Genomic DNA, 15074 nt, shown 5'->3' on the forward strand with positions numbered 1-15074 from the left:
TTCAGCAGTCAGCCTGCTGTACTAAGACTGAAACTCCAAGTTCCTCTCTCCCGCACGCACGTTAGAACCGAAGCCGTGTAGCAGTGCCGGAAACGGGTATCTGAAGGGCTGAGAGATGTGTCATCTTGTGGCTTTTTGATTTCACTTTGTAGTTGATTTTACTAAGTGCTGAATGCCCTAGATTCACATTGGTAGTGCCTTGGACCTGTGAGTCTTAACATCTTACAGAACTGAAAACTTGATGAGAGAAGGTACTCTGTTTTTTATAAGATCCTGGCAAAATGGATCAGCGTACTTTTAATGAAGTATAAAACCAACCTTCCCACGTCCGCTGTAGCTCTGCTTGTCATTGCTTTCTGGGAGGGCTCTTGCCTGACTTCTTCGGTGTGTTCGTCTCCTCTATGTGACTATGGATATTTCCCCCTGCCCCCAAACCTTTGGGAAATTAATATCTTTGAGACCTCTACTATATTTGGTTGGAAGTGGTCCTTGATGGGGTGGGCTGGCGATGTGATCGAATGAGCTTTGTCACACCAAGATGATTTAAAAAGTACAAAATTGGGGTGGTGGTGGGAAGGAGGGAAGAAAGAAATGAGTTTCCTACTAAGGGAAATAGCTGGAAATAAAGAAAGAGCTGAGGATGGAAGAAGAGACACTGGAGACAAAGGGACAGTGCCAAAAACAATTGATTTTTACAGTTCATTTTTGCTGTCTGTGTAATCAGCTTTTCTTTGTCCTGCTCCTCCATAGTAGAAATATTCCTGTTTACATGTCGTAAGAGCAGGCTTCGTTGTACAAGTAATTCATCCTGCCAACCTACAATACCGTAAGAGGATTTGTACAAAACGGTGCAAGAGTGAAGCTGGGCCAGAAGGTCGTTCAGGAGCAAGAACCTGCTCACGTTGCGCAAAGTCCATGGTTTCTGTGAGTCTCCGAGTCCATCTGAGCTCTGTGGATATTTCATTGGTGTTGTGCAACTTGCAGCTGTTTTGCTCTGGAGCGGTGGCGGAGCCTGGGAAGATGTTTGCTGTGTAGTCTCAATGCTGCCTTCTCACAAGGCTGAAGCTTATTTGGGTCCTGCCAGTGCTAGATCAGGAGAACCTGATGTTGCACGTCCCTTGGGCATGGGATTCCTATCGATTCCCTGGCTTTTTCCCGGGGGAGAGCCATCCGTTCTGCACCCTCTGCTCGCACAAACCAAGCCAAACGGAGAGCGAGCAGCCTGTGACGCCCCTTTCGCCGGAGAGGCTTGGGAGTGCCATTTGGATTTAATTATCCAGTAAGTTTCAGTGCTTGTTTGAATTTTGACGGAACTGGCTGAGCTGGCTGCTTGTTTCCATGGAACAAAGTTCTCCACCCTTCTTGGGAGTCAGCTCGGAGACCCCAAGAGCAGTAATTAGGATGGGCAAGAGGCTTAGTCTGGAAAGCATCAGTTCCTGTGCAAAGCTGTCATGGAGAGGACTGGGAAGTGTCAGTTTTGCAACCGATGGTGCAAATTGTGCTCCTGCTCTGAAGTTGCTTCAGAGCATGGTGTGGGTTTTTTTTCGCTTTGTTTTGAACAGTTGAGGCTTCGGTCACAGTCCCTCTGAAACTGCAGTTCTCGTAGACTAAAAACACGCTGTTAAAAGTAGTTAAAAAGCTACTCAAGCACACAGAAATGCATTATTTCCTTGAAGTAATGTATTTCTGTGTGCTTGAGTCGTGTTCTTTCAGTAGCAGCAAACAACCTTTCTTGTTCATATAGGAAGAAGTTTTCTTATCCTATTTTGTAGCAGTGGTGGCATAGATGTGTATTTTAGTTTTTTGACAAGTACACTCATGTTTTATAATAAAAAATTCTCAAATGCTCTTCAGAATGCTCTTTGGCATAGGCTTTTTAGTCGATGGAGGAAAAAGATGCTGAGTTGACAGCCTAAATATTAGAAATACCTTCTCTTTCCTTCTTTTTTTCATCTTCCAGTGCCTGATTCAGGACAGCCAGGGCCCAGTTTTACACCACTGATTCTAGGCTGATTAAGTTGATGGTTGGGTATTTCTGAAAACAGGCTAAACTTAGTCAGCTACTGAAAGTGAGTGGATGCTTCTTGCTTTGCTGTGTTGGGAGAGATGCGAAAGGACGCTTCTGGCAGAGGTGTGTAGCCTGACTTTCTAAGGAAATGCGACTTTCACAATCACGCAGGTGGGGTTGCAGCACCAGGCATTTTTTAACCTATGTTTGATGGACTCAAAAGACTGCGTCGCAGACAGTTTTGACAAAATTGATGGGTAGGTAGAGGAGGAAGACTCAGTTACTGCTTTGAGGGCAATGTAATATAAACTCAGCCTTTCCTGGACATTGGAAACCCCTTGGTGTTTAAGGAGAAGACACAAGTCCATAGGAAACTGGCCTTCCTTGCTTTCGCAATCAGCAAACAACTTGTCACAGATTAGTTTGAATACCCTGACTTGCTGGCCAGCAAAAGCCCCATGTGGGAGGAGGGGCAGCAAGGACATCCAGGTTCTCTGTACACCCTGCAGAGGTGATTTTCAATCGCAGCCTCTCTGCGTTTTGCAGGGTTGCTCACTTCCAGCTTCCTTCTGGTGAAATAACACTGCAATCTCTTGCAACTGCTGTTTGTACGAGGGACAAAGTAACCTACCCTGTAGGAATAACACTGAAGCAGTGACCCTGAATACTCATCTCTAGTGGTAGTAGCGATAGGATCCACTTCAGCTCAAAGATCTCTCTTTTTTGATGTCTTCAGTGATGCCACGTGCTCGTCAGACGTCCTAGCAAAAGCGTGGTTGATGCTATTGCTCTCGGCCGCACGGTTCATCCTCGCGGGTACCCACGGGATGTGGTGGGAGCTCTCTGGAACGTGGTCTGTGGGGGGTTTGGGCCAGCTCTTGGGGGCTGCCACGTCTTTCTCTTGGGAGGAATGGTGGGAGCAGCTGACAGTTGCTCCAGAAAACTCTGAAGTTACATGTTTAGGGACGTGGTTTAGAGGTGGACCAGGCACTTAGGTTAACGGTTGGACTCGATGATCTCAGAGGTCCTTTCCAACCTTAATGATTCTATGATTCTACTCTGTCCCTGTTTGTTGGTTTATTATTATTTTTTATTATTATTACTATTAACCTCCAGCAAACCCTGCTATCCCTCCTTGGGACAGGCAGTGCTGACTCTTCGAAGTCCTGGAATACCCTTGCAGGGCAGCGGTGGGCTAACCAGAGATGCATCTCCTGGCAGATGCTGCCAGGTAGGTCCAGGGAGGTTTGGGGTGGGAAAGCGGTGGTGAATCCGGTGGTTTTGCTAGCAAAAGCCCGGCTCTGCCACTGCCTGTTGAAGCCCTGTTTCCCCATGACATTAAGGACTGCGTTTTGTGTCAGTGAGTTCAGGAAACTTTTGTTGTCACTCGGGTTGGAAAAAAGAAAGGGGTGAGGGGCATTTTAGAGATTATAGCTCTGGTGGAAAATTCCTGGAGGGTGGTGTGTGGGGTTTTTGGTTTTGTTTTGCTTTGTTTTTTTTTTAACTTGACCCTCCCCCCTTTCCCTTCCCCCTCCATAAAAAAAGGGTTTTTTTCTTCTTTTTTGTGTTGTTTTTTTTTCCTAGTACAAAATCTATCTGGAAAACTATGCTTGTCCCCAGAGGTCCCTTTTAACCAAAAAAAAAACAAACCCCAAAAAACCCCAACAAAAACCTAACCCAAAACCCAAACTATGGGAACATTTGTGTTGGTTTGTTTTTTTTTTTTTTTTTTTTTTTTCCTGAACTAGAACTGAAAGTTATCTTTTTCTTGAGTGTTTTCTTGTAGCATTTCAGGTTACGCTCCCTGCCACCCCTCTGAGAAAACATACCTGTGTTTTTAGTGGGTAGGGAAATGTGGAAGGGAAGAGGAATTGCACTTTAATATACTTTGACATGAATTTTATTATTTTATTAATTATATATTTATTATTGATAAAATATATATTTATATTCTATTTTAAATATATATACACACACATTGCCTGCAGGAAAATGTAGGCATTTTCCTAATGCCTGATGCAGGCATTAGAGCTCATTTCTGAGCTCTAAAATAACAGTGACACTGGATTTTAAACATTTTCCCCCCATTTTTCCTCTTATTTCTTTAATGAGATGGCTCTGGGTGCGCTGCGTGCATGAGAAGTCTTTTTCTCACACCTTTTTTTTTTCACAGCTTCAGTCCTGATACAACCCAGCAGGAGAAGCGGGAAAGAGGAGATGATGTTGTATCGGAGCATGAGGATCCAGGACATATACCTCCCTGGGGAAAGAACCTCAGTATTTGGGTCCAGTCCTGTCCAATTTCATATAGTTTTTGTCATCTTTCACATCTTTGCGGACTTTGAGTTAAATCTGCAGGCTGGCCTGGTGTAGGGGTGGCTCTATCCCTGGAGACACTTGGTTTTACACAAAATGTGGTAGCTGTATTTGTATTTTTATAATAATAGCCGCATGTGCCTAATACCTGCCCGTCTTGACTGTGTCATGAACATGGAGCATGCAACGGGTGCTCACACCCTCCGAACGAGTACGCTGTGCCCTAGGTCTTGATAGGGTTTTTAGTGCTCCTGGTTGGTATTTTGCAATGTAACGGTCTATAGCTGCTTTAAGAGACCACAACCACAGATGTAAAAGTGTTGAAAAGGAGGAGATGGGTTTCAGTTCGAATGGGTCCTTCAAAGCTCTCTAGTTACTGCAGAAATCGGACATACCATACGTGCTCTCAGTGTGTGTCTCTCTTCTATCCAGCCTAGCTGAGTTTGTTACCTCTTCTAATGAGTTTCTTGCCCTCTCCCATGGTTTCTCACTGGCTCTAGTTTTGAAAATCAGTTGTGGCTCTTGAGCATCTTTAATGAAGAGGGAGGAAAGGAGGAGATAAAGAACTGTGTTGTACTCCATCACCTGCTGTGTGGGCTTTCTGGGCCCTGAAAGGTTTCTGTCCACCTTACACCTCACAAACTGGATCCAGCCCCCTGGACAGTGCGTCTGGCCTGTGGGTCCCTCTCCAAAGGGCCCCATGGGCAGCAGATCTGGGCTACGAGCTGGAGGAGCTGGAGAAGCAGTGGTCACCCACACTCAGCCAGTGGCTTTTCTGAGGATCTGTCTGACCCAGTGATGAAGAGACCTGTATTTCCAAGACACGATGGGCTGGGAGGGACTGTGGCATAATCTTTGAATGCCTCTCTTAACAAGAAGGCTAAACATCGTGTCTTTTGACCCATTTGGGTCAAAAGATTGTATTTGCAATGCTGTATTTTTTACTCTGCGCTCCTAGGGGTGAGGTTGCCTTCCACACTTCAGTTGTCTCTCCTTCTTTTGCAGATGAAGAAGAAGCTCTGAACTCTATTATGAAGGATTTGGCAGCGTTGGGCAAATGTGGGGGGCTGCTGGACAACAACAGGAATAAAACCAGTGTCCACTCCAGCAAACAGGTAAGGCATTGCTTGAGTCCACCTCAAGCTCCAGTAGACCAGAGAGGTGGGCATGGCGCTTACCATGCTGGGAGAACAGAGTTGACGTGTTAGAACTGAAGTTAACAAGTGCTGCAGGAGCTCAGCACATCAGAAATAACATCGTTTTACCAAGGCATAAGCTTTAGGACCTCTTTTTGAAGAGCTGAAAAGAAGCTACAGGCATCCCTGTATCACAGAGGAGCAATGGCAGAGCAGAGAAGAGCGATACCCCAAATCATTCACAAAGATAGCGATAGAGCCTGAAACTGGTTTTAAATCTCAAATCCCACCCCAAGGCACTTCTTTCTCTTGCTTAGCACTGAAAGTAGTAGAACTTGTTACAGGCTATGCAGCTTTAAGATTTGGATTAGTCAAATGTTTTCTATTGACAGCGTTGATGAAATACGGTATTTATCATGTGCACATTTTACTTCAGATACTTGAAAGACAGACTGCCAACTTTGAGCTGTAGACACCCAGGCTCTTTTGGGAGGAATAATGTCATTCTTATGTAAAAAGTGTTTAAATATTAATTATCGGTGTTTATGCTCCTAAAACCAAACATTTTGGCCCTGTTGCGCATTCAGAGTTGATTTGGTGAGCAAAAACGTTGTCCCTTGAGCAATGTCAGAAATTATTCGCTGACACTGATATAATAGCTAAAGTGGATTTAATAGCCTGTTTGTGTATGGAACAAATATTATGCGAACACGAAAGTTGTGAAGAAAGAATTCAGTTGTCAAAATAGCAAGAAAAAAAGAAGTGGAAAATAATGAAGTGGACCAGGAAGCTGCTGGAGAAGCATGCGAGCAAATCTACTTGGAATTCCACTTCTAGTGCTATGGCTCAGAATAAGCTTGCAATCAACTTTGCAACTGCTGAATGCCTAGCAAGGAGGAAAACAAATTGTCATTTACTGTCGTCATGCATATTTTAATGGCACTTGTGCTACTAACAAAGAACTCTGGATGCAGAGGGGAAAAGTGCGCACGTAGCATGTCTGTTTTAAAGTGTGTCCTGGCGGTAGCAGCTGTCCAAGTTGAATCACTGGATTTGTGTTCAGCTCATGCTGAAATAAGTCCAAGATGTTTACAAAGCTGACCAGAGAAATTCAGAGCTGGCTCTCTGCAGCTGCAGGCAAAGCAGGGAATCCAACGCAGCTTTGGATGGCTCCAAGGGTAGCATTTTCTGCAAGTTGATGGGTGGGGACCATACCAAGCCACCTCGGGTTGCTTTCAGGATAGCAAAGCTTTTTAGACTTCTCTTAAATAACATATTTATTTTCTCACAATGGGGGAAAATCCCTGCTGTCATTTTTGAAGACTGTTGCTGTAAATGCTGCAGATACACAGTTAACCAGATAGTCAAAAAGAAGGAAAAGAATAGTTTTCATTGGCTGAATTCTTATCTACAAAAGTTTCATGAAGTTGACGTCTTGCAATCAAATTCATATCCACAGCCCATCCCCTCTGTATCTTCATTTATAAATCACCGACAGAGTTATGTTGTGCTCTGATATCAACTTCAGAATTGTTGGCTGCCGCTTGCGTTTAATTTTGTTATATTAGGAATCAAACTTTCCTTCCCAATTACAACATTGATGCTTGCAAAAACGTTGCCTCCTTTATGGTGTTTCTTTTTATCCATAAGCTCACCAGCCATAGCCGCGTGCTCATGGTTACTCAGAGCTCTCTGATGGAGGAGAAGCAAATAGTCAGCATCCCGCTCTCCTCGCGCATCCGGGGTTGAGGATTCAGACTGACAGGCCCCACGAGATGAAGGGCGTTGGAGTATGTTGAATTGTTGCTTCACTAAATTGGACTAGCTGGAACAAGTCTGGCTCGTGGGACGACGGGAGTCTAGTCTGCGAGGTGGGGAGTGTCCAAAGTAGGTGGAATTAGTGGGGACTTGGTTCATGTTTGCAGCTCAGAAACTTTTAATTGACTTGTTTGGGTCACTTTAAGGTTTTTTTTTTTTTCCTTGTTTTTTAGCACAGCAGTTGATGGGGGGGGAAAGATTGCTCTGGAAATGCTGTTGTCATGCCTGTGATTTGTTATTCCTTTAGTACTTGGTGTTCTCTCTTTTTTTTTTTTTTTCCTTTCTTTTTAATTTTTTTCTGTGATCAGGTTGGCTGTTTGGGCTGAAGGATGCACTGCACATTCTCCCTTCTTGGAGAGGGAGAGTGAGGCATGGGGCATTTAGATGCTACATTTTCCTTTTGGGAATCTCATTGTAGGTGTCTCTTACGAGGCCCTGCAGCAACATGCTCACATTGAAATACTTGGGCGTGGACGTTCAGTTGTTAGATTAAAAAAAAAATATATCTTTTTTTTCTGTGGAAAAATGCTTTTCTGAGGCATGGGAATCCTTTAGTCAGTGTTCCAAATTTCCACTGAAAAGCACTTTGTGGCTTGCAGCAGTTTTTTGGTCCACAGAGAAACACAACCAGAGTGCTATCTCATCCCTGTCTCCTGGAGGGGTTCCTTAGTGCTCTCCTGACAGCAGTTGAAATTTGGAGCCTGGCAGATAGTATTCCTGGTAGGCCTGGGCCACACAAGAAAGTAGTCTGTGGTTGTGTTTGCTGCACAATATTTCTTCCCAAAAATATCGACAGTTTTGCTTCAGATCATCTTATGAAATGAACGTCCTTTGGCAAATTGCGTAAAAATCTTTCTTTTCTGAGTTTGCTTTCCTTACAAATGAGTTTAGGACTAAGGCCGAGTTTCTGGGTGTCTAATGCCTCACGGTAGAACAAGCTGGAGATGAGAAGAGCAGTACTTGGTGCACCGTGCGGCCGAGTTTCCTCCCTTAGCTTGCCCAGGCGGCTGGCAGCAGATGCGATGGCTGAGCTTGAATCGCCCGAGTCCTGGTCCGGTGTGTCGGTCACTACGTTACGCTGCCTTGTGAGAAAACAGGGTAGAGGGATAGAGATGGACACCCTTTTCCTTCCGCATGGAAGTTACAATCTTTAAAACAGAGCCGTTCTTCGGGGACGGAGGGAGCATCCTGGCATTACTCCTAGTGCATCCTCTGCACTGTTATTCCTCCATTATTCCTTTTATCACTCCATTATTCCTTATGCATCCTCTGGCGTGGCTCGAAAGAGTCCTTTCAGGCAGTGTCCTGGACCGGACAGACAAAGGAGTTTATTTATAGCAGTGGCTCTGAAGAGGGGAAGGAGGAAACGGCAGAATAAAGATCTGCATTGTGATCACTAAGGAGAAAGATGAGTGGGATAAGAAGGGAAACTGCAAAGAATTAGAAATCCCAAACAAAAGCATGCAGGAGAAAGGAGCAATTATATTAACATTTATTTTGCATCTGTCTATGTGCACATCCATTTATTTATATAAATAGCGCTTGGCAACTCGCAGTATGAAGTTGGTTGTCAGTGCTGCGCTTCGGTCTAATGGCAAGGCATCGGTGTGGGCCTCTATCACAGCTGATGACAGCTAGCAGTTCCTCTGCCACGTTAAATTTTGATTGCAAGTTCTCCCACGGCAATAAAGTCCAAGACTTGCAAGGAACGTTTTCCCATGCACAACAAATGTCAGACTGACCTAAAAGTTGTTCTTTTAGGAAATTACCTCCGGACTCTCTTTTCTTTGGCAAGTTGGATGCAGGACAAGGCTTGCTCATAACGAGAATAAAAGACAGCTCATGTTCTAGGGCTCTCTGTCTGGAGGTCTTCAAGCAGCCTAAAAGGAGTTTGGCTTTATCACCTCTGTTTTACTGTTGGGGAATATGATGAGAGTCTGTAAATATCACCTTGAAGATGGGATTCTCTGGGAGGAGATCTGCAGGGATTGCCCCACCTGTGGTCCAGAAGCAAGGGACCAAGAGGGCAGCAGCACCGGTTGGGAAAGGCTTAGCTGGAGATGGCAAAGGCAGTGGAGTCCCAAGGATTTGGGAAAGAGGCTTTCCCTTGTCTGTGTGTGGAGCTGACTTGGGTGCTAAGAGGGTAATACCAAGGAGAAATCCAGCTGGAAAAAAAGCTATTCCCTGCCAGGTAGGTGGTTTTGGATAAACATTTTGAAGCTGTGATTTCTCCTGCTGTGTAAACCAAAAATATCTATAAAAGGGAGCAACGAACCCTCTAGACATCATCTTTCTGCTGGCCTCTGAGCTGCTCACGTGCTGGGCTTGCTTTTTTGGAGGAAAAGAGCTGTAAGGGTCCAGGGGGACCAGGCTATCTCATAACTTCCAGCCCCCGAGAGGAGAAGGGGGCAACCCCAGACAAACCCCTTTCTGTCTGATTGCTGAATAACCCGAAGCGCGTGGGGGTTCTGTGCAGATAATTCCTAATGACGAGGATTAGTCATCTCCTATTGCGGTTCAGGGACGCGGTCCAGCTGTCTGGCTTGTAACGAACGTCCCGTTGCTAAAAGCAGGGGCGAGCACAGGACTAATGCAAACAACGTGCACGTCGGGGAGGTGCAGAAGTCCCCTCGGCCTGGCCCTGCGGTGCTGATGTCTCTTGGCCGAAGCCAGAAGTTGAGGAGAAATCCCACCGCTTTGTGGCTTTGTACAAAGGAGTAACTAGAGCACTAATGTTTGAACGCCGCACCGCTCAGCGGGGTTTTCTCACTGTTTCCTAATACAACAAGTAGAAAATGAGGGAAGTGAATATAATCCCTCTGTTTACCCTCCAGCGTGCAGAAATGGGTCTCCTTCATTGCCCCTGTTTTACCCAGGGGGGAAAATGAGGCAAAGTGCCCAAGGTCTCGCGAGTGGCTAAGAGCAAAGCTGGAACGAGCCCCTCTTGGTGCAGCGCTGAAGGGGAGGCCCCTTGTGATGATTTTTCCTGCCTTTCTTGACCTCAGAAGGGTTAATGCTGGAGTCAGAGGCTTTGTCCCAGGTGGTTTGTGAGACAACCGTGGATTTGGATGGAAGGACTGATCCAAAGGCCCTGTCCCTGTGGTGTCTCAGCATGGGCAAAGCCGTCCTCTGGTTAGGTTTGACAAGAGCAGCTTTAAAAGTGAGCCACAGAGGTGGGATCCGACCAGAACGCTGTTTCTGACGGCGGCTGAATTTGGGAGGTGGAGAGGACGTGATGGGGGGGAGTCTTTGAACTCGGCGCCCATCTGGGATTTTACAGCGTGGCAGTTTTGGGTGCTTCTGCTCTCGGTGCCACACCAGGGCACGGGCAGACGGGGAGGTGCGGGGCTGTCTCCTCCCCAGGGTCCCTGCCTGCCGTCGGTGGCATCGAGGCGAGGCAGCGAGGGTGTCCCTGCGCCATCGGTCGCCCTTCTCCACGGGTACGGTATTGCTCAGCTTGGACTTGTGCCCCCGATCTGTTCAGCAGCCGAGGATGCTCAGCACCTCCTGTTCCTCCAAAGCCACTTCCATTTTAGGCCTAACCGCATGTTTTCCTGCTCTCCGTGTGTGCTTTTATTACAAACAGCAGTCAGCTCTTCAGGGATCTCTGTATAAGATCATGATTCACCTCGTTTGGAAACACTTTTTTCCATTTTTTTTCCAACGTTTTCCTTAATCTAAACCAGCGTGCAGGGCTGCTTGCTCCAGCTCCGGGGGCCGAGCTTGGCCGAGCCCGCCGGGGTGCACGGTCCCCAGCCGAGCGCCTCACGGGCAGAAGTGGTTGTACCCCCTTTCCCCCCCTCCCCGATTCCCATCAGCACTTTCTCTGAAGCTCGGCAGTTGTGGTCTTTTCGTGAAATTAGAAGTTTTGAGGAAGGAGCTAAAAATACCTCAAGGAAAGCCTGAAAAGATGGTGATGTGTTTGCGGCCACAGCGGTGGCTTTGCTTTTTCCTTTCCGAGGCAGATGGCAAGAAAGAGTAAAATACCATTTGTTAGCGGGGCTGGAGGAAATGCCGGTACAAGTATCTCGGAGAAGAAATTATTCCAGAAACGAAGGGAATTACTGTGGTATTTCCTGTCAGGGTTGTCGCTTATTTTGTTTGTGTCGCAGCAGGGCCTACAGGCGCCAGCCGAGACGTGGGCTCCTCCGTGCCCCGTGTCGTACGGAAACGCACGTGGAGAGGGGAAAGTTGCTTAGTCCATACGACCCAGGAGATCAAACATCTACATTTTGTGCTTGGCTCTGCTAGCCAGCTTCATAGAATGAATCACAGAGTGGTTTGGGTTGGGAGGGACCTTTAGTGATCATCTAGTCCAACCCCTCTGCCGTGGGCAGGGACATCTTCCACTACACCAGGTTGCTCAAAGCCTCATCCAACCTGATCTTAAACATTTCCAGTGATGGGGCATCTACCACCTCTCTGGGCAACCTGTTCCAGTGCCTCACCACCCTCATCATAAAAAATTTCTTCCTTATATCCAATCTAAATCTACCCTCTTTCACTTTAAAACTGTTTCCCCTTGTCCTATCACTACAGGACCTGGAAAAAGTCTCTTCTCATCTTACAAGGCCCCTTTTATGTATTGAAAGGCTGCAATAAGGTCTCCTTGGAGACTTCTCTTCCCTAGGATGGGTTTTTTCTTCACACCCTTAGGAAAAGCACCTTGTGCCTCAGTTTCCCCTGCTTGCTCTATTACCTGCCTCGGCTTTCACAGTGCCCTATGAAACCGTCAATGAAATCCTCTGCCAGAGCTCAGTGTTTAAGGCTGGTGCGGCATGGTCTTACCCCTCTCCTCCATGCCCTTCTTGGATGTCTCAGCTTGTTCTCCTACACCAACTAGTGACCTCTGGATTGTGGGGAGGACAGGGCTGCCATGAACCTCGTTTGACATCTGATGGCAGGGAGGGTAAATAGCACAACTCGGATTGTGCAAGGAGGAGTTGCTCTTATCTTCATTCCTCAAAAAATTGCAAAAGTGAGTAGGACCCGGCAGCCTCCACCACCTGCACCTCTTCCAGAGCCTGCCCTCAAGCATTTGCATGTTGTGTTGAGGTCTGTATGCAGAAGATGCTGATCCTGCTTTCCCCTCGATCGTGCGTTTGAGACTCTGGGTGCAGACTTGTGTGAGATTTTGCTCCAGCACTTGGCAGTGCCCCAGGCTCCCTGTGTAATCTCAAACCAGTTGCTCCAAACCAGATTTCCATGGGTGTAAAAAATCACAGCCTGCTCTGGCATTTAGGAAGTGCTTTGCATCCCCCTGGGATTTCCTAATGCTTTGGGCACTGCCCACTTTTTTATATATTTTTTTTTTTTAAAAAAGGAAAAGAGTATTTGTTGCTGATAGCAGTGATGAATTCAGCTTTAGCTGTGGGTGAAAAACATGAGCAAGCCAAGGGAAGACTGCAAAATAGAACTATAACCAACTTTTCAGACTATAGATAAATATATATTAATCCCTCTCCCAAATGCTTGCGAGCTTAAGGTCTTGGTTTCTTTGAGGGAGGCAAGAGGTTAGTGTGTTTTATATCAGAAAAAAAAAAAAACAAAACAACAATTAACAAATGAAGTGGGTTTTCCGTCCCCTCTTGCAGCCCATGTGTTTGTTGCTCTGCTCCGAAGCAGAGCGGAGCAGTGCGGGGCAGCTGGCTTACTTCTCTTGGCTTCGGGCCACAGCACATCAGCCCTGTTGTTGATGTAGAAGAAAAGGATGCAGCAGGGTCGTGGCTCTTTTTTTTTTTTTTTTTCCCCCTTTTCTTCTCTCTCTGGAGCTTTATACGAGTGTTTTGACATTTTCCAGCCACAAGCTGTTTTTCCAAACTTATTTGTCTGCAAAATCTGTGTTGCTCAGCATAAACAGGCACTGCGTGCTACGTCCCGGCTCGCTGCAGCGTTCGGGTCTGTGCTGAAAGTGAAACCTGTGTTTTGAAAGGTTTCCTGCAGCAAGGCCGGAGCTGCGTGAGCTTTTCCCCTTACACGTCCTGCTCCTTTGTAAGGAGAAACCTCGAAAGTTCCTCGCCCTGATTTTTTTCTCTTACTTTAGAGAAGGGCTTTGCAGAGCTACATGCAATGAACCCACGCCGGCTGATTTACTGCCAGCATCCAGGAGGGGTGAACCAGCCAGGCCCAGTTCAGAAAGGCTCATGCAAACAAAAATTGGCATAAAAGAGCCCATATCTTTTTTCTTTTCCAACAGAGATAATCTAAGGTGGCAATCCCACCCGTATTTGCCTGTCTCTCTAGAATGATTTGGCCCTTCAACACTAGGCTACTTATGGTCATCTCTTTTCCTTTTGAATTTTGGACTGGTTTAGAGTTAGTTTGGTATTTTTACGGGTTGGGCCTGGTTCTAGAAGCGAACCTGGAGTTTGTCCAAACATTGTGGGTCTGGAGAACTGGCTGGAAACACCAAGGTGATGTAAGTGCCTGTTTAGCACAGGCCTGTAACACTACTGGAGTGCCCCATTTGGTGACTGTCCTGGCACTGGTTCTTCCCAGCCTTTCTGGAAACAGAAAATGCCACGAGCAGAAATAAAAAGGATGCGTTTCGGATGATCCAACATGTTTACCCTGAATCTGCTGGGTTTTTTTAAGCTTTTCAACCGAATCGCCTCCAGCCTTGACTTCCTGAACTTCGATGGGTGTTTGCAGAACTCAAGGAGGTGTCAGTTTAAAAATAAACCTAAGGACGCCTGTCCAGCTCATTTTCCTCATTAGAGACAAAGCTGTTTCACTGTGGCTCTGCTTTCCCTCTGAGAGGATGGAAAGTGTGCCTTCATGCGCTGGCAATCCAGGGTTAGAGATAAGGCCCTTGCTCAGGAAGGGCCGTCACCCACCCTTTCGGGGATTATCCCTGTGAGATGCAGGCGGTGTGGGACCGAGCCCTCCATGGGTGTTACACCTCGGAGGGAGGCGGCGAGCACTTTTTTCTCCATGGGAGGAAAACCACTGTTTGAGGAGGCTTGTGTGCACTAGCGGGGGCAGAGCCCTGGTTAACTGGGGTGATTAAACTGGTCTGGGAAGTAAAGGGGGTTTTGATCTGCCTTGGAGACCATTGGAAAGTCCTGGAATGAGCCAAGGGATGCTAGAGGGGTGCTTGGCTCAGGCTCGGTCTGAGAAGCTGAATGAATGAAAAGGCTCCTTGTGGTCTCGATCGCTGCTAAATATGCACAAATAGAGGACGGGAGAAGCGGCTTTTACTCGTCCCAGCACAGCTGTGTGCCCAGTCCGCCCGTGACTCTGCTGCCTCTTCTTTGGGCAAATTTAATTATTTCTCTTGAGGTGAGCAACAGGTCAGTTCAGGGTGGGCATTTACTGTGTATAGTGTAGTGATGTCTGATATAATTTGCATTTTGTGTGTCCTAAGAAAATACCAGGCCCCCCCCCAGCACTGTTGGCTTTTAAAATCCAAGACTGCCTCTCCACTTCCATTATAGCAGGCTTGCTTTTACTTCTTATTTCTTTGCCCCAGATATTCCTGTGTTCTATTAAACATCCTCTGAGCTTTGCTTGTTGCGTTTCCAACAGAAAAGTACTGGGGTAAAACCATGGGAAGCACTGAAGATGGACAGACATCAGACATTGACATGTTTGCCTCCTTGATAATAGTGCCTTGTTCCCAACTAAGTTCAGAGCATTCAAAATTTTCCACTTTTATTAATGCATTTTATTAAAACTAACAGTTATACAGAGGAGTGAGTGTCCTCTTGTTTACAGAAGACCTTATTTTTTACAAGCACATTTATCAGCAACGTGGAGTTTCCCCAATGCCCGTGAGTCCAGTGGGCAGCTTGGCC

The 15074-nt window shown here is 46.4% G+C and overlaps 1 protein-coding gene across 2 annotated transcripts in view; it reads left to right on the forward strand.

Moving 5' to 3' along the window:
- LOC309589781 (mitogen-activated protein kinase kinase kinase 3-like) overlaps window positions 1–15074 on the forward strand; it is an 83276-nt gene that overhangs the window by 33408 nt on the left and 34794 nt on the right. For both annotated transcript variants that reach the window (XM_082310288.1, XM_082310289.1), the window contains exon 3: window positions 5330–5439. In XM_082310288.1, the coding sequence (XP_082166414.1) occupies window positions 5330–5439 (110 nt within the window). The remainder of the gene's footprint in view (window positions 1–5329; window positions 5440–15074) is intronic.

The sequence above is a fragment of the Platalea leucorodia genome, assembly GCF_965183815.1.
Source record: "Platalea leucorodia genome assembly, chromosome: 1".
In the NCBI taxonomy this organism is placed as follows: Eukaryota; Metazoa; Chordata; class Aves; order Pelecaniformes; family Threskiornithidae; genus Platalea; species Platalea leucorodia.